General features: G+C 36.7%; 1 protein-coding gene across 2 annotated transcripts in view; it reads right to left on the reverse strand.

The window, feature by feature from the left end:
- OGDHL (oxoglutarate dehydrogenase L) overlaps positions 1-23,033 on the reverse strand; it is a 50,364-nt gene extending 27,331 nt beyond the window's left edge. Inside the window, exons 1-10 of one of the 2 annotated variants that reach the window (XM_062579887.1) lie at positions 22,827-23,033; positions 16,075-16,254; positions 11,442-11,544; positions 7,006-7,121; positions 5,407-5,561; positions 2,596-2,742; positions 1,906-1,996; positions 1,188-1,367; positions 693-821; positions 105-284 (exon numbers count right to left, since the gene is read on the reverse strand). In XM_062579887.1, the coding sequence (XP_062435871.1) occupies positions 105-284; positions 693-821; positions 1,188-1,367; positions 1,906-1,996; positions 2,596-2,742; positions 5,407-5,561; positions 7,006-7,121; positions 11,442-11,544; positions 16,075-16,254; positions 22,827-23,033 (1,488 nt within the window). Of the gene's footprint in view, positions 1-104; positions 285-692; positions 822-1,187; positions 1,368-1,905; positions 1,997-2,595; positions 2,743-5,406; positions 5,562-7,005; positions 7,122-11,441; positions 11,545-16,074; positions 16,255-22,826 lie in introns of those variants that run through there. The other variant, XM_062579888.1, reaches the window with a different exon arrangement.
- Positions 23,034-23,391: the final 358 nt, after the last annotated feature.

A 23,391-nucleotide genomic window follows, 5' to 3' on the forward strand; every position in this document is an offset into this window, starting at 1 on the left:
TTGATTTTTTAAATGAAGAACATACGCTCCTTGACCAGATCTTCTAAGTTACACAAAAATGAGAGTAGTATACAATGCAAAGAATTAAGAAACTCAAGACTTACCAAGTCAACAACAACATCTTTATTGAATGTGTTTCGCCATTCTGCAGCTACACTGCACACATACATCACTGCTTCAGGGTCATCAGCATTCACATGAAAAATGGGAGCATTTACCACACGAGCAACATCAGTAGGGTATGGAGATGAACGGGCCATTCGGGGGTCTGTGGTGAAGCCAATCTAAAAACCCCAGAAATTACATTAAAATTATGTGGGCATCTCCCTCTACTTTGCTTTGAATGCTTGAGGTTTTCATTTAATAGTCATCTACATGGCAGTAGTCTGAGCTTTTCATTTTAGCAGCTATATGAGCTTCTTTTTGCTTCCTTAAAAACAAACAAAGCAAATCAAATCCAATTAAATGTTACCAAGTGAATAAAATAAATAAATGTAGGTGATAGAATACTGCCTATTCAGAATTGCTAGATACTAGGACCATTTGCAGGAACATCTTAATCATTCTAAAAACGGGACAGCATACCCAGCTAATAAACAACAAGAACAGAAAAAAAAAAAAAAAAAGAAAGAAAGAAATATGCCAGCAGCTATTAAGCAGATAAATTGATTAGAAAATGCTACACTTATTACCTGGTTATTGACCACAACATGAATTGTGCCATTGGTCGTGTAAGATGGGAGGTCACTAAGATGAAATGTCTCATAAACCACTCCCTGTCCTGCAAATGCAGCATCCCCATGTAATAATATGGACATAACCTAAGAGGAAGGATTATATACACATATATTAGCAATCAAAAACTGCAATTTAAGCTCCTTAGAAGGATCTCTTTGCTCTATGTTTCTGTAGTGATTACAGAATAGAATTGTACTTTTATCATAAACCATAGAATGGTCTGCATTCTGCCTGCCTTGGTCAATATTCAAATGAAAGTTATAAACCCACTTCCTGAAGCTACCCTAGAGGTCAAACAATTTATCTAGTTCAATGAGCGGTATAACCATTTTGTGGAGCAGGAAAAGAGGAAAATTTCTCCACAATACAAAATTCTTGGTAAACTACTTTATTAAAAATACTATAAAACCCTACCAGGAAGCATTATCACAACATTAAACCATTTCTACCTTTTTTCCTGCTGTATCCCCTCGATAAAACTGTTCAGCTTTAGTCTTTCCCTGCACAACTGGATCCACTGCTTCCAAATGAGAAGGGTTAGCCATCAGGGACAGAGTGATTTTCTTATTTGTTGCTCGGTTGATCCTCTCATGGTACATTCCCAGATGATATTTTACATCCCCAGATCCCTAACGTGCAAGAGGTTGTTAAGGTTCAGGCATGTCATTCACACAAATTGCTTCCAAATCAGTATGTCTAAAATTTATCCATCATTCTGAAAAATGGATCTAGCTAGTTATGCATCAATACACACTCTAGGTTTCTCACATTCGAACACTGTTCCTATCTCAGTGTCCCTATCGAACACTTGATTAATATTTACAGAATATTGATACTCATTTCATTTATATGAAACAAAGAAAGATAGCTGGGAGTACAAACTCAGTCAAATAACCAGGAACTTATATGCCTACAGTCATTTTTTAGACTTCAAAAATGAGATGCTTCCTGCATGTTAGAAGTCAGGCATAGTCTTTAAACTCCGTATCAAAATTCATAAAATTGTATCTCTCAAACCAGAAAAAAAGATGGTGCTTTTCAGCAGATGATAATGCTGCAGTGATAATGACCATGACAAAAAAAAAAAAAAAAAAAAAACCACTAAAATCTAAATAATTACTTTGAATGTTGACCTCTCTGTACAGATTAAATGACAAAGCATCTTACCTCATCAGCTGCTTCAAGTTTGGGATCAAACTGACAGAAGATTTGCTCCAGCTCTTTTCGGATGACGTTAGCCAATACATTCAGCCTACCTCTAAGAAAAATTCAGACACAGTTATGGCTCAGTCAGGGTAATCTGTGTTAATAGCATGAAACTTATAAAACTGGCAAGCCATCTATTTCAGAAGTTTGCAGTTAAGAAGTTCACTTTAAACTTTTAAACACTTTATTCTCCCTTTCTCCCTTCAACTGCAAATTTCCTCCAATGCATTCCCACTAACACGTTATAAAACCTAATTATCCAAATGTGAGTAATGAATTTTAAAGCTATCTAATAGTTACAACACGACAACATCAATTATTAATGTAGACTGCATTAGTAAGTGTGATACTATCTCCTGCTCCTTTCTGAGTTCTAGACATTCATGCAATGGGGTAAATAACATAGCTACTGCCATATATGCTTGCTGCTTCAAAGTATGTTGAAGTGACTTTCACTAGTTTTCACCAGCAGTGCCTTTAACCTCTCATTGACAAGTATCTTTGTTACAGTTCTGTGTTCCTGTTACTCACTACAACTGACTTTTGCTTCCCTAGCTTCTCCAATAGTGACTTTTATTAATAAAATTCTACAATCCAAAACTTGTCTTAAGACAGTGAGATCATTCATTGGGGGGTTTCAACTAACATTACCTATGAGGCATTCCCATTATAACATATTCAATTCCCATTTCACTGGATTTATCAATGATGGTCTTAAGTGCTGGAATCATTACTTCACATCCTTCCAAACCAAATCGCTTTTCTGAAGACCACTTGCGAGCAAGGAAGTCTTCAAATCTTTGCAAAAAAAAAAAAAAAAAAAAAAAAAAAAAAAGAGAGAGAGAGAGAGAGCACACATTCGTATTAAGAAATAAGAAAATGTAGCAAATTTTGTTATCAAAATCTTTTAGCAAATCAAACAGCTTTAGGCTGTTTTAAAACATCTGCCAACACGTGTTTTTAGACCTCTGGAGATGAGCCTATTTCACATGCCCTTTGTAATGGGACAGCTCCTCAGACGATGTGATGTAACAGTTGGTACCTTGCCAAGAACAAGGACACTGGAATCTGCCTCAGCTAGAGCAAGAGAAAGATGTCAATACTTGACAGTTCTATGTTGTTTCTCTCTTTAATGCATTTGTGCCAGAGGCAACGCGAGTGGTTAGAAAGTGCCTTTTAACAAACACTGAAAGGATTATTTGTTGTAAAGCCTGGAGATGTGGAATGCAAAGGAAAATAAATCTTCATGAACATAACTATTGGTTACATCATTTATGTAATGTCTGGGCTGATAACACAGCCATAATCTATTAAGATGCAGGTTTACTCCTCACTTCAGATGCTGACATTTACCTCTTTAGATTGAAGTCTTAGAAGTAATGAAATGAAATGTTGCCAAAAGACAACAACGCCACCTTGGCTCACCCAACAATACCTTTACAGCTCATGCATTTTAGCACCAAGTCAGATTCTCAGCTAAAATAAGCTGCCACAGCTCCTCTAAAGTTAGTGGGGCTACGCCAGCTTGTATGAATGGAAGGGGGGGGTGTCCCATTTCAAACATACCCCACAGGGCAAATCAAAGTTGTGGTTGTACACACAGTTTTCTCTTTGTAGCTGCAAGTTGACCCTGTACTGCACAAGCAGAATATTTAACATCTGGGGTGAATTGCCACTAAGCATGTAGAATTACAGTATTTCACATTCACATCTTGCAAGTCCACATGCCACAGTTCACAAGGGCTGCAGGTACTCAGTGCCCAATGAGAAGCAAGTCTTAGGAGAGAGAGCTGCTTATAGAAGGGAGAAGCTAGAAAGGCTTGACCCTGCACAGGCCTAAGATGCCCACATGGATCAGACTACATAAACAGGGTCTAACATTGACATGTTTAGTAATACATACACATAGAAACATATAGATATACAATGAGTACTTTATGTGGGGAAGACTTAAAAATGATCTTGTTCAATAATCTGTCAGTAAATATACCACAAAGGAGGAGAAATCCTACTTTAAAACTCAGTCCGAGTTACTTGAGCTTGAGTTACCTGACGTATGTAGTAGTTGGAATTAACATTTTCTGAAAAAAAACAGTTCTTTTGCAAAATGATGTCCATCTGCTTTATAAAACCACAAATCTCAACAACACAGCTAGTTTTTCACAAAAGATTCTTCTTTGAACACTTTTCAGAAAAAAAACGTGTCAAAGGTAGATGAATAGAAATTTCTGTAAATCCATTTTCAATGGACAATTAATTTGGCAGAAGATGAGTGCTTGGCTCTTTCATGGTACTAGAAACTCCACATCTTTCCACAGCTTAGATAAGCAGAAGTAATAGCATAAATTCATGTCTCAAGATAGATGGAGATGCTTCATAGTGAGGGCTTGTTAAAGAAACTTACAGAAGTGCCATATTACTTAACCATGAAGTGCCTTTTTTATTTCTATTTAAATTAAATTTTTAACTAGATAAATGATCTTGCTATAATATTGGCAAACAAAACACATAGCAACAATATCTTTGGCATCTCCTACGGGAACTTGATTTTCAACAGTTTTGAACAGAGAAGTTTTATGAAAAGTATGTTTCTTTATAAATCTCTAACTCTTGTGTTTACTGAAGGATATGCACAATGTTTCAGGCTGTGAGAACTGGAACAAATACTGTGCCTGAGCAGGGATTCCTGCTCTAGTGGGGAGAGACAGCTCTGGGATCACAGTATCCCTGTACAGATAGCCAGAACTGCAGCAGTAAGTCAGCTGTTTCTGGACATTCTTCCACACATGGCAGAAAAAACTCTTGCTGTCAGGTAATGCAACAGGACAGCACCTTCTGGCATGCCTCAAAAGAAAAAGGCAAAAACATGATTTGAAATCGCATTACGACACCAAAATTTGGTCTCGTTCTGGCACAGTGTTTCAAAAAGGTGGTTTACCTCGCAGTGGGCCAGACAAAGACTACGTCAACATTTCATCCATCTAAAAGTCTTCCTCGATTTGACAATTAAGATGGCTTCTTTTGATCATATGTTACCAGAAAGATGTAAAGTAGAATATAGCAGAAGATTGGTATCTAGAGTTGTTCTGACACTTATTTTCAGAAACAAATATGTTTTTTTAACACAGATTAACATCACTAGTCTGCTGAAACAAATTTCTTCCTTATTTTTCCACCACAAGCCAATGAAAACATTGCCAGATATGCCACTAAAGCTGTGCAAGTAATAAAGAACACAGCCTTCCTTCTAAAGAAAAGAGAATACAAAATGTCACTAGACAAACCCTGACATAGCCCACAGCACACAACTTCCTTTGATATTGCAACCAGATTAACTATACCCACTTGTAGTCCAGATTTCACTTCCACCCAGCGGAGCTTACTGAGCACACCAACTTCCCACGTCAGCTTACACTCGGTTATTGCTGAGCAGAGCAGTCTCCCAGCACCACCCCAGCATACCTCATTGAGCGCACCAGCCTCGCCAGCAAAGTCCTTTTTTCCTCATTAGTAAATTTCATAACACCTGGTGTCTCAAACTTCTGTCGGATCCACTGGCATTGCTCCACATCATTGATGAACATAAATTCTAGGCCAATGTGTTGGCAGTAGGTATTCTAGGAGATAACACCACCAATATAGAAGCTTTAGGAATTAATGGACTATGAAGAAACAAAACGTATTTTTAAAAGTAAACTTTCCATTACTTTTCTGAAAGCTATGTTGTCTTTTCCCTCTTGCCCTATATTTTCCTTACATTAATCCTATAAAGTAATTAAATTATTTCACTGAACCTTTACTTTTTCTGACAGTAAATAAACAGTTTTCTTTATAAAAGTAACATTTCAGAATTTTGAATCTGGAAGATTCTCATTTGGTATTACATTTAAAGTAGGCCAAAACACCTGCCTTAAACTGACTGGCGTATTTCACCTAACTCACAACTGTTCTTATGGGCAAAATACAGTCTTTACTTTGGATGCATAAGCAGATTTCAAGTCATTTACCAAAATCTATCCAATCTTTTTTAAATGTCACCTGAGGTAAGTAATAAAGACAGTCAGAAGATTGTTATGAAGTCTCATGCACATTATCTGATAACTGGCAAGTCTGAGAAAGTTGGAAATCTGAAAATGAACCCAAGCAGCTGAGAGCAGAAGGTGGAAGGGGAAAGAACACCAAGAATCTTTAGATATTTTAGTCTCAATAAAAGTGGGTCAAATGCGCAAGTCAACATATTTCTCATACTTATAATAGGTCAAAGCCAAGGACTCCTATATTCTCAGTAATTCATTTTCATTCTCACAATTCACTTCTGTAATTCATCCTCCTTACTCCTAATCCCTTTTACTGCAATGGATTCTATTACCATGTCACCAAAATCTTCACAAGTTTTGTACTACAAAATCCTAAACAAACCACTTTTGGGAATATTGAATATTTAGTAAGTACTTCAGCACTTCACAAATTCATTATTAGCACTACTTGCTGTTTGGCATTCCCTTCCAATTATAATTATTCTTTTAAATGTCTACAAGCTTTGATGACCTCACATGGTATAACTGTACCACCTGTCAGAGACCCAGACTCTAGGAAGGGAATGGGCAAGGACCATTAGTAGGTAAAAGCTAGAAATGGGTTTTCATGAATTTGGTACTCAACCCTCACATTCAGGTAAAAGTCCCACTAGAGCTACGGTGGCAAGACCAAACCCTGCACATCTTGAGTACAGTAGGCAAAGGAAATTTGTCTGTCACAGGAAACAAAACAACAACAAGAGTTCCAAGTTCTACCGCTCTTAAATAGCACAAATATTGTTGCAAAACTATTAAGTCTACCATATTCTCCTCTTTTATACTCATCCAAACAATGTATCTGGGACATCCAGTAGAAGAAACCAGTGCTGCTGCCATCTCTGGTAACAGTGCAATGGCTCTTTTTAATGCCATCTGAAGTCTTTATATGCTCTATTAACAACTAACAGTAAGTTTTGTGGCGGACAGCTTCTGGAAAAAGTTCACTTCTGTTTGGACAGTCACAAACCAGAAACGTCACACTGACCTCCAGCCGTCTGATGATCTCTCGTAAAGAAAGACTGGTCTCACTTCCTCCTATGAAGGTGGTTGTGGGCAGCTGAAAGACTTTGTCCAAATCTGATTCATGCAAACCATAAAACCCTGCAACATGTGCATAATTAGTTTGAGAAGCAGGGCAGGAGACAAAAAAACAAATCAGCATCATGTTTTTTTTTAAAGACCCACCAACTGAAATTTAATAAAGCAATGTTAAGAAAGAAGGAAGTAGATTAAGGATTTAATGTGTGAATATTTTGGATGCATCCATTCATATAATGTAATTCAATATGGATTTAAAAAAGAAAAATGTTTTCATTAAATCCTTTTTATTTGACTAGAGGAAACAAATAATTCTTTGTAAAATGCACAGATAGAAAAATTAAGTTAATCCAAATATTTTTACATTTCATTATTTCAGCATACATGCCATCAATTCAATATATTATATCTTATACTTCACTGTTAAGTGAAATAACTAACTGAACTGGTTTCTTCCTTGCTCTATCATGAGAAACAAACACAAAAACCAACTTTCCACAGACAGACACAGTTGGTTGGATATATACTAGATTAACTTACGAAAATTTAGTAGCTAGACTAAGAGAAAACACAGAACAGCTCAATGTGTTTCTGTGCTAACACATTGGTAGAATTTTCAAGGCACCTCTCCTCATCCATTTTCTCTTCCTCATGGACAGTTGGCTATGTGGGAATATATAGGAAAGTTGATATGAAACAGCAATGTAACTAGCAGTACAGTACTATTTCCTGTATCAGCTGCACCTTATAACACATACAGACTTTTTTTTCGCTCCATAAAACAAGGACTTACTTAAGCATACCATCCCACCTTGATTTAGAGATCCCTAAACTCACTCTGGCTGCAAATTTGATTTAAGAAAAGAAATTTAACTTAAATACAATAGATTTATGAGCAAAAATATAAAACCAACTAGATTGATGTCAATGCACATTAAAGGCTTTGCAGGACAAAGTTTAATTTTGACCTGTTAATGGACAAAGGAAAAATAGCTTCTTTCAATGTTAAAAAAAAAGTCTTATTACTATACACAAAGTGCATAAGTATACAGTATCTATGATTATAGAAATTAGATAAAAATCATGTGTGTGTGTGTGTGTGTGTGTGTTTGCGCACAGGCGCATGCTAAAATATTTTAAAAACTAAAAACAGTGTCTCTATTTTTAATTTTGACTTCTATCTTAATTCTGGATATATTGCACACACATATTTAACACTGATTTGACAGCCTGTACATTACTTAATGTAGAGGAGTGCTCTGTATTCCTGTTTAAATTGATTTCCTGAAAATAAAAGAGAAAAAAAGCAATTCAAAGATTAAAGAACCACAGAACTTAGCATATAGATAGATAGAAGCCAATAGATAGATAGACAGACAGAAGCCAGGTCATAGAGTGTGTTGCAACCACTATTACTACACACCACTATCAGTAATAACATTATTTTGTGTTTTAAATACATTATATTTAAATATACTATATTTTAAATGACAGATCTGAAGTGACCATAACAGCTGTCTGTGTACCACTATTGCGTCAGTGTACACACACCACTGTGTACCACTATTTTTTCCTATTTTAATAGGTTTTTCCAGAACCAAGTTATTTCTGTTTTCTATAACGCAAAAAAACAGGTTTTCTGAATGTCAGTTTAAACAAAGCAGTACTACTATCCTATATATTTTTTCTCCTTGCTTTCTTTCACACTTTGCAGGCTCATCATGTGCTGTCATGCAAAAAATAGGACATGTACAAGTTATTTAGGCACAAACAGAACATCTGTGCTTTGTACTCCAGCACTGCTTATTTACTGAAGCACCATTTCATGTTTAAAGAGAAAGTCTTCTTGAACTCCAAGAGCTCCTGAAAACAATTCTGGAAGTCCTATTGTGCAGTATGCACACTTAGAGCTGCATTTTAGAAGCAACTGCCAAAAGAAATTTCCTACCAGAAGATTTCTAGATGAAACCAGGTCAGAAAAAACACACAGGAAGGTCAAATAACAAAATATTTTCTGTACTATCAGAGGCCTTTCGCACATTTCCTGCCTGGAACACTCAAGCTATCATGGTCTGGATTTTTGAGAGCAGACAACATTTAAGATCCCTGTCTCTTTTTGCTGTGACAACAGCACAAATCCTGTGTTAGAAATTTCGTTTCCATCACAAATTCGAATTTCACCCCAGGTACATTCTCAGATATATCCTCTGATTCAGCATTCTGGTATCTTTTTCCTATGCACCTGAGGGTCAGTGTCATCCCTTCTGGCCAGTCACAACACTCTGAACTAAACTTTAAAGTTTAAGGAAATTTGTACTGACATGCCAACAATCACCCACGCTCTGAACATCTAACAGCATCTCCTTGCCTTCTCTTCTCCAGCAGGTTCCACCACTTTTAATACTCTAGTATGACACCGTTTACTGCTGGTAAAGCCTTCTTGCTTGATTCTTGCAAGTAAAGTGAAGAAAATACACTTGGGTTCCAAGTAAACTTTCTGTGTAGAAGTCAGCTTATGAAGAAAGCCATACTGAGAGCAAGCATTCTGCCTATTGGATTCAACTTAACCACATTTAACACAGCTTGATTTCAGGGCCAGTAACTGTTAGCATCAGAAATAGTGTTAATCACTACCTTTAAATTGAGGAATTTTTGTTTCTACAGAAGGAAGGGAACAGAATGTCCCTCTCCGGGGAGGTGAGCATTCCTGAAGCATTGCATAGTCCCTTTGAATCAAAAGCTTTTAGTTAAGGACGATTTAACTACAAGATTTTCTAATGAGCTTTATCAAAATTACATACAGTGATCAGAATATTACAGATCAAAAATACCAAAGGCATGGAGGGTTACAAAATGCAGTTCTAAATTTCACCTGTCTCAGAATAACATATGCTATTTCTGTCTTGCTTAACTCAAGAATTTATTTCATTAGCCTTACTTACAAGGATGTCAGTATCTGAGAACAAATTACATTTATTCAGTAAACGTCCATTGTATTTTCTAGTAGATATTTCTTCTAATTAAAACCAATAACACTTCAAAGTGAACCTCTAATTTCTGTAAACACCTCTCTATCTACAGACTTAAGTGCTTGACTGCCTTTCTATGATCGAGTGCCAGAACTGCTTCTTTCCGTATCACCAGAAATAGAAAACAAAGACGCAAAGAGGCAATAGATGCAATTACAATAAAATCAAGCAGAATGCATTTTATCTACTACTTGTACTGTGTTTTATGTTTGGTCCAAAAAGCTTCCCTACCTACCAAAGATGAATTGATGCAGCATCTTTATCAAATAGTATATTACCTTTTAAACAAACAAGGCAGATTGAATAGTGGGGGTGGTGGAAGGGGGGAAAAAATCAATATGATATTTCTTTGTTGTAGCAGGAGGAAAAAAAAAAAAAAGGTCAGGGTCAGTGCAACCAGAATAACCCTTGCAAAAGCAGACTACAGTGTATTATAACCTTGCAACGATAAAGCAAAGTGATCATTGGATTATACACAGTTCAAGAATTCTACATTTTCCATATTTTCTTCTGATACCTCCAAACAGACTTCGAGCACTACAAACAGGATTAGTATCAGAGACTAGACTTCAAATTTGGTATGAAATTTATACCAAATTCCTCCATCCAGAATTTATCTGTTGCTTGTGTTTCCTATTGACTAGCTTTCAGACATCCTCAGTCAAGAATAAATATGAAGCAAAAAGGTACGAAGTAATTTTGACCATCAGATCTTGGTTTAATACACTCATTAGTATTAATTCGTGTGGTTCAAAAAGAAAAAAACAAAAATTTTGTATTCTTTAAAAATTGTTTACAATCATCATTTATCAGAAGGTTGATTCACAGGAACCTTTCCTGATTTCAGAGTAGAAATACCATTGTCCTGAAAATTTGAGCCTCCTTACAGGAGCACAAAGAAGAAGTTAAGTGTTATCATCAAGCTGAAAAGGAAAAAGCTCCCCCAAAAGCCTCCCTCATTCAATCACCTCAGCCCAATGAAGAAGAAAAAAAAAAAACCCAAAACATTGCAAATAACCATCTTTCTAGCCAAACAGCACCTAACTTATAGGAGTTCCCAAGCTCAGGACATTAGTACAAGCAAATTGCAGCTGTTTCTTTCAAACAAACAGACAAACAAAAAAAATGTGTACCACCCAAATGCGGCAAGAACAAAAGAATGTTATAGTCATTTCTTCTGTAGTCATCAGTGGTTACTCAAATCAAAATATGAGTAAAACGAAAGCAACCAGTTCACTATAAAATCATTTAAGGTTAAGGATCACTTCATTAAAACCAGTTTTTTCCTATAGGATAGAATAATGAAGACAACAGTTTTTTTCCCCTCTCTTCAGACACAGTATTGTTTACTCACCGAGTTTATCAATTGTAGTGATTAAGTCAGATGGAACAAATGAATCCAAGTCTGCATCCAGAATTCCAAGAGGGTCTAACTGAGCCACATGATGACCACGAATCTGAAGAGGAAATTGAGTGAAAAACACAATCAGGCTAATGAGAGTCAGACAAAGATTAAAAGAGGACTGATCTCTTTCTACAGCATGTAGATCAGCCATAAAGTCAAAAATAAGTAGACACAGGCATGCAATTTAAAGCAGAATTACATTAAAGTCTAAATAAAGGAAAATTTTAAATTTGAAGATTGTACTCAACTTTCTGGGTAAAATTATGTAAGTGTGATTAATCTATAGATTCTATCATTTGCTACTTCAGTTGTCTCATATTTTTGCCTGAATCCTCCTTTCAGTAGGTGCAGATTACCAACATACAGCACTGCTAACCTAAAACACACACTGGTGACAGAGATTTCTATTGCAAGTGAAGGGATCAATCTGCATGAGCTCCATTCCCCATCAGATAGTAACCTCCATAATACAGTCAACCTAGTTTTCATTCAAGAAAGTTTGGGAATTTCATGTGTATAGTATGTATGAAGCTGAAGACATCAAAGAACACTAACTCAATGGGGAATTTAGTCAATTGTCACTTAACAATACTGGTGTCAATACAAGCCATAGATTGCTATATACTAGTGCTTTATATTAACGTGTAACATTGCTACAGCAGGAAGAACTAGTTGGTCCAACAGAGACACAAATAAAAGTTTTTTTTTTTTAATTCCCCTTGTGTATGCTTCTTATATACCACATTAGGTCATTAAAAGCTTTTTATATAGTTTTTATGTAGGTAAATATGACTGTTCTCTCCATTTTGTCTCTGCAAAAAATACTAATAAACTGCAGCTTCATTGCTCATAATGATAATCTTGCTCATTAGTGTGTAGAAGTGTGACATATATTAGAAGTGATTTTCAAATGTTCTCGTGAAATAAGACTTAAAAAATAAAAAATAAAAATAAAAATAAACCCACACACACCGGTGCTGTAAATTCAGCCTGGCCTGAGATTCTTTACGTCTTATGAATCACCAGTAATAAAGCTTCAACAGGCCAAACGATGCCCTTGGCAACATCCGTGCCACCTCATTGTTTACAGCAGCATGAAGTGTATCTGACTGGAACTAAGCAAACAATTCTGTCTCAAGCATCATCAACAGGAAAGAACTCACCTCCCTAAGCTACCTCTGCTCTGCAGTATATCAAGAGGAAAAAAGTGTTAGTAAGAACTCCAAAACCCAAAAGAGCAAGCCTATAAAAAAAACGTACATATTACACACCAGAACTGGCTGTGTTTTAATTAAAATACCGTATATCCCATAATCTCAAGTCACTTTCTAATAACTCTATACTCTGAAAAGGGAAACTTAGCAAACAATTTCTGCAACAGATATGTGTAAGCTAACACTAAGCACTGTAGTGTCATGAAAATTTACACAATAATCTAGTTCTCTACCGTTCACTTATTTGATTTGTTTACACAATACAAAAACAAGTATAAGATTCAATAGCGCAGGCTAGGGAAAATCAAAACTATCCTCTTTTCTACCCATGTATCCTTACCAGCAAGCTAGATAATAAAAGCCATGCTCTAATTTCAGAACAGTCATTATTGTCAACGATGAACAAAGCCAAAAGGAAGCTGCTGTGTGGGGAGAAATTGATCTTCACAAGAGAGGTTACACTCGTCAAGCTGGGGTGGGGAGCAGGCAATTTTAAAAGTCCCAAAGCTCTACGATTTCTTATCACTAGTCTAATGGAGGTTACACATATCACAGAGATGACAAAACTCGTAACAAGTAACAATACTTAGAGACTGTTACTACAACGATCTAGTACTGGAAGCATTTTCCATACTTTCAGAGATATCTCTGCCAAAGCTAGTCCATGGAAAAGAATTCCTGTGTAAAGTATGTTTAACACAAATTTAACACACACGGATGAAGCTATATACCCTCTGAACGGTCAGCTGCAGGAAAGCAAGGGGGTGTCAGATAAGACAGCCTGTACACGCTCCCGGGCCGAGGCTGGGGAACTTCCCTTCCGCTGCATCGTACCATTGTTCAGTCAGGAAAAGACACATCTCCACGGGGGACTCAACAAGGCAAAAGGATTCACACAAGTGACTCCCAGATTTTTAAAGGTAATGAAGTGCTAAACACTGATGCTGTTGAGATCTATCACAGCTTAAGTTCCAATCAGGAGTTAGTCTGAAAGACTCATTTTTATTCACCTTCTGACTATCCTAGTATTTACCGTTAAGGATAGCATATCCTGCCAGTACAGTTTGAGAGACTGTGCTCTGGTATACACACTCCATAGTGCTATCAATTTTATGCGGTTTGCAGACTTCATCTAATTGGACTGAACAACACCAGGCAGAACAAGCAAATGGAAGTGACAGTTTGTTCACTGTCAATCTTTCTAAAATATAATTAATTAAATACTGTATTAGTATTACACCTGACAGGTAACTTGCAAAGCATCACAAAGCTATCTGGCTGAAAAAAAAGAGTTATATGCAGAAAGCATGGCCATCGAAAGAAATTTACTGTATTTCTCTATTATCACAGGTCAATTCATCGTTTGGAAAGCAATACGCAGCTCCTGAGAAAACAGTTGCATTATTTTTCTTTCTTGTTTCAGAGCAGAATATTTTAGGGATGCATGTGAACCACGTTTTACACTGCTCCTGGTTTGACAGATCACTTAATATGAAGAGAAATATCACAGAATGGTTGAGAATGGTCCCCTCCAGAAGGGCCTCTGGAGATCACCTAGTCCAATCCACCTGCTCAAAGCAGGGTCACCTACAGCACGTTGCCCAGGACCCATCCCAGACAGCTTTCAAATATCTCCAAGGATGGAGAATCCACAATCTCTCTGGGTAACCTGATTTATTATATAAATATATTACTACTCTGAATAAAAATCAGTTACTAGAAATTAACACACAGTGAAGAACAAAAATTAATAATGCCTTGCAAACAAAATTGATGTTTTGCAGGCCATTGCAGCAGTTTGTGCATTAACATTTCCTATAATTATTTTAATATTCTCAAGTTGAAGTCTCCTCTATTTTCCAACTAACGAAAGCCCAAAATCAATTTAGATTTTTTCCAGTTTTACACTTCCAAAATTGAAGGGGTTTGTCTCTTAATGTTTTGATATAGACATCACTTCATACAACACGGTACCATTCTTAAGTGGGTATTGTGTACCATTTCACCAACCACAGTGTGAGAAGAGATATGAGGAGGAATTATATGAGGAAGAATTTCTTTCCTGCGAGAGTGACAGAGCACTGGAACAGGTTGCCTAGAGAGGTTCTGGAGTCTCCTTCTCTGGAGATATTCAAAGCCTGCCTGGATGCAACCCTGTCTACCATGCTCTAGGTGACCCTGCTTAAGCAGAGGGGTTGGACTAGATGATCTCCAGAGGTCCCTTCCAACCTTACCGATTCTGTGAGTCTATGAAAAATGTTCAAATTTGTTTTACAATTTAGAAAACATTAAGCCAAAAAACACTAATGCTTCCAACATCTTTTTTTTTTTTTTTTTTGGGGGGGGGGGGAGGGTGGAGAAGGAAATTAAACTTTAATTTCTTAATTCAATAGAAGGGTTTAAAAAAAAGAGTGTAAGAGTGTGAAACAAAGTCAACTTTGATGAACAATTTCTCTAGAAGAAATTCAAAGTTGACCCAAATTCATACTTTTAGCCTCCTAAAATTCACCTTCTGATCAATTCATCATTTCTTCTCTCTTCTATCTATAACCCTACCAAAATCAGGATTCTCAAGAAATTACACTAACTTGACATGAGAAGGCAAACACATCTCCTCCTTTCTTCAAAAAGGTAGCACATTTAGAACGATAACACAAGCTTTCCCAGATTTGGATCAAGGAAAAGCTCACTGTTGAAGACAAGGAAAAGTTCATAATTCACTGCACACATCAGAACATTCATTAGATTTCACTGCTTCAGACAGTATCACTGTATATCCAGGAAAACTCTCTTCATATGAAGCAAAATTATTTCCAATAACTATTATCTAGTTTTCCATTTTGGTCACATAACTTACTTAATTAGAGATCAAAGAAAAAAGCATCTTAACTACAGTCAAGTGAGCCAAAAGAGCAGCAATGGCCAAGATGTGACACATTAGGCTCATGCACTCAGTCAACGGGCAGAAGCCAATAGATTGACATTCCTTTTGCATGCCACTCTAGCTCCGTAAAGAGTGTAAGAATGTGGAGGAGTTAGCCCAAGTGGTCGGCACCCCATGGCTCCAGTTGTTCAGCTGAAGCAGCTGTACCAGGTTAGGTCCAATGACCAGCATGAGACATAACCAGAATCCTCAGTTTGCTAGGCCAGAGGTGCAATAACACTTTGGGATCCCAGTCTGAATCCAGGACCTCAGTGTTCAGACCCTGCAGGGAGGGCACAAGATTGTCTAGTTCAAGATATTTAAAATCCGGAGCAAAACAAGAGGCAGAAGTTAAGAACAGAAGATAAACAAGGACATAAAAGGGGAAAAAAGTAGGTCATTTGCAAAGGAGATGCCTTCCCAGAACTGCTGGAAGTATACTTACTTGGTATGCTCTTATCAAAGACTGCACAGCAAGGTGATCTTCAACAAGTTTCTCAGCTTTACCTGGAGTCTGGGCCAGGCCATGGCTCTGAAGAAACGATGCCTTCCTTTCTAACTGATCTGGTAAGCGTGTGTCATGTGCTTGGCCAACATTAGCATTTCGGAAAAACAAATCCCAGGACTAGACGTGTATGGAGAAGGAAGGAAGGAAGGAAGAAAATTATCTCAAAGAAAAGTTACAACCAAAAAAAGCAATATTATGCTGTAGGTATTGAAAAACTGAAAATCTTAACAAATAAAATGAATCCATTCCTTTAATCATATTTAAAGAATTCATGCTACTTCAAGATATGCTAATTCACAGTCAGTCCTGAACAGACTTTCTTGAAGAAACAGTTTAAAAACAATTACGGCTTTGCTGAGGGAAGTGTTTGGTCTAGGATCCCTTCCTCAGGTTATCTTACTATGAAAGAAATTATGTCCAAAGTTAAAACCTGTGACAAAAACTAGCAACAAATAAGTATTTTAGAAATCAAATCACAACAGATCAAAGATTTTTTATTTCCACCTGCACTTTTACACAAGCCGCTTTCTTCACATATGCCCAAATCCATTCTTTCCTAAATGGTTTCTATTTTAATTGGTAGCCACTGTCTCAAGCTAAAACAACACTAAATACATCGATACCAATAGACAGCAGCAGCAGCAGGGAACAAAACACATGGGATTATTACACTCAATGAAGAAGAAAGCCTGTATCAGTAGTGGTCTAATGCTTAGTCTACATTTTCCATAAAAAGTCATGAAACGTCATTAAATACTTCCCCCGGTTTATTTCACGACTGAAAAAAACCCGCAAAATATTTAAGTAGCATTCCATATGACGGTATGGAATTCAGAGCCTTACAGATAACCAGTCACAATACCCTCTGAGAGAAGTCTTACAGCAGAGTAGAGTATCACCCATCACATTCAAAGCAAATGCTGGAGACAGAACCACTCCACAAGTTGTTGTCCAATTAAAAAAATAAAAGAAAGTATTACTATCAGATAGTATTACTACAACAGACAGCCTCCATGTTTACACAGAGAAGCTTTTAGATTTGTCATAATGCATGTTAAGTGCCATAGCATGACATTCCTTTACATTTGAATTATTTCCTTTTGAAGCATATGTAGGGTTCAAATGAGAAGCAGAAAGTCTGTCTATTAAAGAGACATAAATATTTGTGCAACACACTACATACACATGCCTGGAAAACTACTGGAATTACCTTTAAATTAGCGCAGACTGATTTGGCAGGGTCCTGTCCCTTCAAACAGCAATATCTATTAAAGACCCCAATCCTCTATGGAAGTGTTACAATCAGTCTTCCCCAATTCTTTCACCTCATGTTTCACCATCCTGGTAATTGTGGAAGATACTTTCCCTCTGAGACAGGCCCACATGCAATACCTGTAGCAAACTGGCTCATCTCATTTTAAGAATATTGCAAGAAGAAAAAAGCTGCAATAAGAACTTGGCTTCCAGTAACTATATATGAATGTTTTGTTCCTGCCAAGTTCAAGTTCTCACCTTGTCATCTACTCCAGATAGCAACTCATAGATGTTTGTCTCTAGATGTTGATTTAGATACAGACAGAGTCTGTAAGTCTCCTCTGTCTATCCCTAAGAAAGTATCAGAAAGACCAAAGCTTTGTAGGTATTCTTATCCAGTTCCTCTGATTATGGAACTATGGAACTGAAGAACTAAGTAAATTAAATCTCACATTTTTTACAGTGCATGTTATTCACCTTCGCCATGTGCCAGGAACTAACAGATTTCAAGGAACCAGTTCCAGAAAAGACAAAAAAATATTCCAGATAGTTGATTTTAGAAGAACTTTACTTAACTTATTCATTATGAAATACAACAAAGGAATCAAAGATCATGTAAAACCAACATGACAGAAGTAAGTTTATAAAATTGTCTTTTCACTAACAGAAAGAGTCTTCCTACTGTAGCCTCTGCAAGCTTTCACTAAGAGTGCCAACCTATGAGGGCTAAACCTTGCCCAGCTTTCCAAGATTAAGTTGTGAAAGTTGGTGGGGGTGGGAGCAATGAAGAGTTCATTCTTTCTCCCACTGAGGGTTATTTCCTATATTATTCTTCCCTTGACACCTTACCGGCCCAACTTAGATACAGCCTACATTTATACAACATGCTGTAAGTGGTCTACATGAACCATAACTGCATTTTCTTTGATACTCTCTGTACATACCTTCTCACTCTAAATTAAGAACAGTATTTTTATTCTATGCCTGTACAGTACCCAGTCTGACAGTTTGCAGTACTAACTAGCAAGAGCCTTTATGTGGTACAACTAAGGCTACTTAGACTGAAGGAATTATTTCCGCAGCATACAGTTACTAACTTCCATTAAATTAAGAAGTTCTCAATACACATTTGGCCATTCACCACGAGAAATCTGACATTCACTTTTCATACATAATTTTATTAAAGAATATCTTTGTTTATGTTAAGGTTCCTTCCTCAATTTTTCCACAGACAATGATCATCATAATACAACCATTCCTTTGTTGTGTCAAAAATTTTGGATTTAGACATTAAAAAAAAAAAAAAAAAGTTACCAGAGTACAGGCCAACAGACAGCTGAACATGTTTCTGGACAAATAGTGTGCTAGGACAGCTGCTAACACAATTCAAATAGATTTGCCTAACAGGCTACACATTTAAGGAGCATAAGCATAGCATCTTTTCTTCAGACAAACTCACAAAGAAACAGCTTCAGAATGCTTACATCTGAAGATGTAGCCAGCTGGGACAGAAGGAACCCACACCATTTTTTCCTATTGTATTTTTGAAAGTATTGATTTGTTGGGTAGGCTTGACATTTAATCAGAGGGGAGGGAAAATACATCATTTGGCTACAGAAAATTAGTTTTTTCTAGACACACATCCATCAAAGCCTTTAAAAGTTTCTGTAGTGTCTTTCAAGATTGATAACTGATTATAGTCTTCAAGTCTTTTGTATCAATGTCAGTCTTTGGCAACAGCACTTGCCATGTGACTGAACAGACACATGTCCAGCACATCTGGAGACTTCTCAACTAAATTAATAAAGTTCTTTAAGAAAAGGATAGCACCACAAGTTTGGGAGTTAGACAAGAGTTGTATGAAAGAGAGACTTGCAATAGATTTTTTTTAAAAAAAAAAAAAATCTGTGGGGAAAAAAAAGGATTAAATAAAATAACACAGCAATACATGATACATTCCTCTATTTTCTTCTTCTAGTCAGCAAATTTATTTTGTAATTAATATTGCTTTAAATTTCTGAATTAATACAATTCAAATGATTCAGCAACAATGTTTTACTTTCATAAAATAAACAGCACTACACACAGAAAAACAATAATGTATTAGTTATCTTGAAGGTTTGCTTTTCCTAGTGACAATATATGCCAACTATAGAGAGGATAGTAAAGCCTTAGAGTACACAAAGTGAGTGTCGCTACATCATTAGTCGTGAAAAAAAGAAACAAAAGATCAAAATAAAAAAAGAGAACTTTTTCCAAGTACAGAGACCGAGGAAGTGATTACACACTCACGGTAGAGTGGTTGCATACAGTATAAAATGGTAGGCATTATGTACTCAATATCCAACCATGCAGTTTTGTAATTAATCTTGTGATAGTAATAACAGAGCCTTGTCACACTTCTCCGTTATGATCTATGGCCCTGACACCATACTCTGAGCAAAAATAATGATGCCTTTTTCAGAGCCCATGTCATTTTATTCTGACTGTTATTCTGGCTACTTTAAGGAAAGGAAATACAAAAGACAGGGAGAACCAGGAAATCAGTAGGAACAGATTTACGCAAGGAATAAAAGCTCCTCTGGATATAGATATGTACTCCTAGATACACAAATATGGTACATAGATCTCCTTTCTTTACAGGACAAACACTAGTAACACTGAATGTGTTCATCTGAATATGGCAGCCACGTTTCATACAGCAGCTTTAAGTATGCATCTATGGAAAGACATATCCAAAAAAATCTTCTGAGGGGGAAATAATTTGAGGAGGCTTCATTAACTGGAGTTCATAAGTAAGACTGAATAAAGTAGGATTTTAAAAGCTCAAGAAAAATAAACACTTCCCCTCATCAACTAGAAGGAGGCACATTCCCTCCAATAAGCAGGAGATATCCAAGAGGAAACAGCAGGAAAACAAGGCAGAACAAAATTTATTGTCTTACTGTAATGTCTAAAAGTTTAACACAGATTATATATCTAAACCACAATGGACATATTGGATAACATAATAAAATAGGAGTGGCATGCAGAGAGACTGAAAACGTTAACAACCATAATCAACACCACACAAGCTATAGGTCTCTTGTCATGGTCTTCCTTCATTCCCAATTTTTTGTAGTAGAAGGATGAATTCACAACTTCCTCTGGAGCCACGAAACTATGATATGCATTTTTCTGTATATTTAAGAATATACAGGATTACTTGAATTCTCAGAACTTTTTGCCTTTTTTTTTTTTTTTTTTTTTTACTATTATTTTAAGCCCAAGTTGAACAATTTCTGTCCATTAAAAATCTTTCAAGAGTACTTACAGTTTTTAGCTGAAAAAAGGAGGTGGCTTTAAAGAAACTAAAAATGAAATTAACTGATGAAACAAAGCCAAATTAATCACGGCTGCCTCCCCTTTACCCTGTTTTTAGACTGGAACAAACGCAATATTTAGGCAAGGATACTTGTAAAGAAGTGCATAATTATTCATTTCCTTTTAAGTCTCATAAAACAGACACATAATGAATTCACTTCAATTTATTATGCTGGGATATGCTTAACCTGGAAAAGAATTCACACAATTCAAATGTATTTTAGAAATATTTGAGATACATTCTCTAGGCCACACACTAGTCAGCCAGGATGTCTACTTTCCCCTGAATTCACTTCTGTTAATTCATCAGTTGCTATTCAAACTACAAACTCTATTCCCTCCTCAGAATCTGCTCCTTAACTGTGCTAGACCCGTCAGATAATTTGGACAGTCCATCAGCAGGATTTTTACCACGTCCATTCATCTCCGAGTATTAGCAAAATAACAAGCCCAAATAACCGACTATTTAGCAGAACAGTCTCCTTCCCTAGGGCAGCTGTGTCGGGAACATTTCCTGCCTCAGTGGAGGACAGGAGCTCAGCGCGGGCAGTGGAGCGTCGCCTGGAGCACCACGGTCAGCTCCAGACAGAGGCTGCTCTTCCTTTCCCCTTCCCCTTCCCTTTTCCCTCCCTGTGGTCTCTGAAGGAAGTCTTCGAGCTTCCTGCCTGCAGACATCCTGACTCTAGCAGTCTCGACCTACTGCCTTATGATTCACTTAAAGGCACAACGTTTATGTTACTTATTAAGGTTTATGCCCCATTAGAGCAAAAACAGAACAGCAGCAAAACTCATTCAGCTGTAAAGGAACTGAACAAGAAATACCCTTCTTCCTAAAGGAAAAAAAGGTTGTCCCAAGTCCACATAACTTTAAAGAGCAAAAACAAGGTGCCGTCCCACACGCTACTAAACACTAGTTCATTCCTTCAGTGCCCTTACAATAAAGTGTTAATATCAACTTTCAGAACAAGCATGTGCTGAGGACTTCTCAAACTAATTCAAAGCATTCATGCAACATGCTGCCTTGCTCTACACTATTTGGAAACTTGACAGGGTCGTGAAGAGAAATCAAAGCTAAGGTGAGAAAAGGAGCCACTCCCAGAAAAGGTCTCTTCTGTTTTAAGCTAAGACGTAACACAAAAGGCATGGTACCTCTTGTGTGAGCAACATGCACTCTTCAAAGTTGTCCTTTTCCCCCTCAATGTGCATCACTTTCTCACTCTCTAGATAGATTATCAGATTTAAAAAATCAACTTCTAAGTGACATTTTGATATACTTACCCCAAGAATAAAGGACTACACAACAAATTTGCTATAACAACTGGGGCATAATTTGCATTACTTCTATAGAAAATGACTGTCTTATCTGTCTTAGACTTTACTGGACTTTTCATCAACTTCCTAATACATAAGTAGCACCATAAGAGAGTCTTTATTGTCAGCAGAAAACTTGTTAGAAATAAAAAAGTCTATGTGTTTTTCCCACAAGAAAGGTTAGAAAAAATGATTTAAAGCTTTTTTTTTTTAAAAAAAAAAAAAAAAAAAAAAAAAAAAAAAAAAAAAAAGCCTAGAGAGAGACAATGAACAAAACACTTTTCAGAATAATTCAGGCTTTCCTGACAACTTTAGAGTCAGTTTAAAGCTTACACCTTCTTAAGAGAAGGGAACTGAACATTCACCTTTAAGCAGTTTAGAACAATATATACTGGTTGATTATAACATATCCCATAATACAACCATATTACAATAAGTAAACCAAAATGTTCAAAGCATTTTAACAGACTTCTTCAATGCCTATTCAACATAAGAACTCTGAAAGTTATTCAGCAGCTTACTACTTCTGGTCTGGACTTCTCGCTCTTTTACCTGAGTTCACCATGCCTGTGGCTACTCTGTACTTTTGCTTTGCTATAACATCACATCTTATAACAATCAATACATGGGAAATTAGTTTCATATTTTTCATTTCATACAAAAGCTTTTTCTGGACTTTTTATAAAAAAAGTTAAAAATAGAAAAAAAAATCAATTCCACTCAACCTAATAATACAATATTCAGTTAGCTTTAAGACTTACCTTATGTACACTTTTAGGGTTTTCAAGCCATGCATAATACATTTCCTCCACATAATTGGAATTACTCCCATTCAGGAATGGTTCTGAGATTCCTGACGAAACATATCGTTGGCCACGGAAAAATACCTTTCTGGCTATATCATGCTTTTCTAGAAGTTTAATGCCATGCCACTTCAGTGTAGTTGCAAGCAACTTCAGGTGACTCATGTTTGTTTATTAGACAGAAGATCCAAGTCTATTAATAAGGAAAAAGCAAATCTAATCAGAAAAACGGTCATTAAATTACAGGCACATTTCAGTGTCTAAGTCAAAATTGAGGCTTCTGGCTAGAGAACTCTTTAACAACACTCAGGCCTTGGCATGAAGTTATCTTCAGGACAGAGGACGTTCCATGATTGCCTGTAGAGTTGTACTCACCACAGTGGAAGTGTTGCTGATGGTCACCACCACATCCACAGGTTTCCACAGCAATCATGACACCCCTTGTACCACACAATCCCTGAGTCCTGCTTCCCTGGGAGCACATGAGATTGCTAACCAGTTGCTCTTCTGGAGCTCTTGGCAA

Source organism: Rhea pennata, chromosome 7 (assembly GCF_028389875.1).
Source record: "Rhea pennata isolate bPtePen1 chromosome 7, bPtePen1.pri, whole genome shotgun sequence".
Lineage (NCBI taxonomy): Eukaryota > Metazoa > Chordata > Aves > Rheiformes > Rheidae > Rhea > Rhea pennata.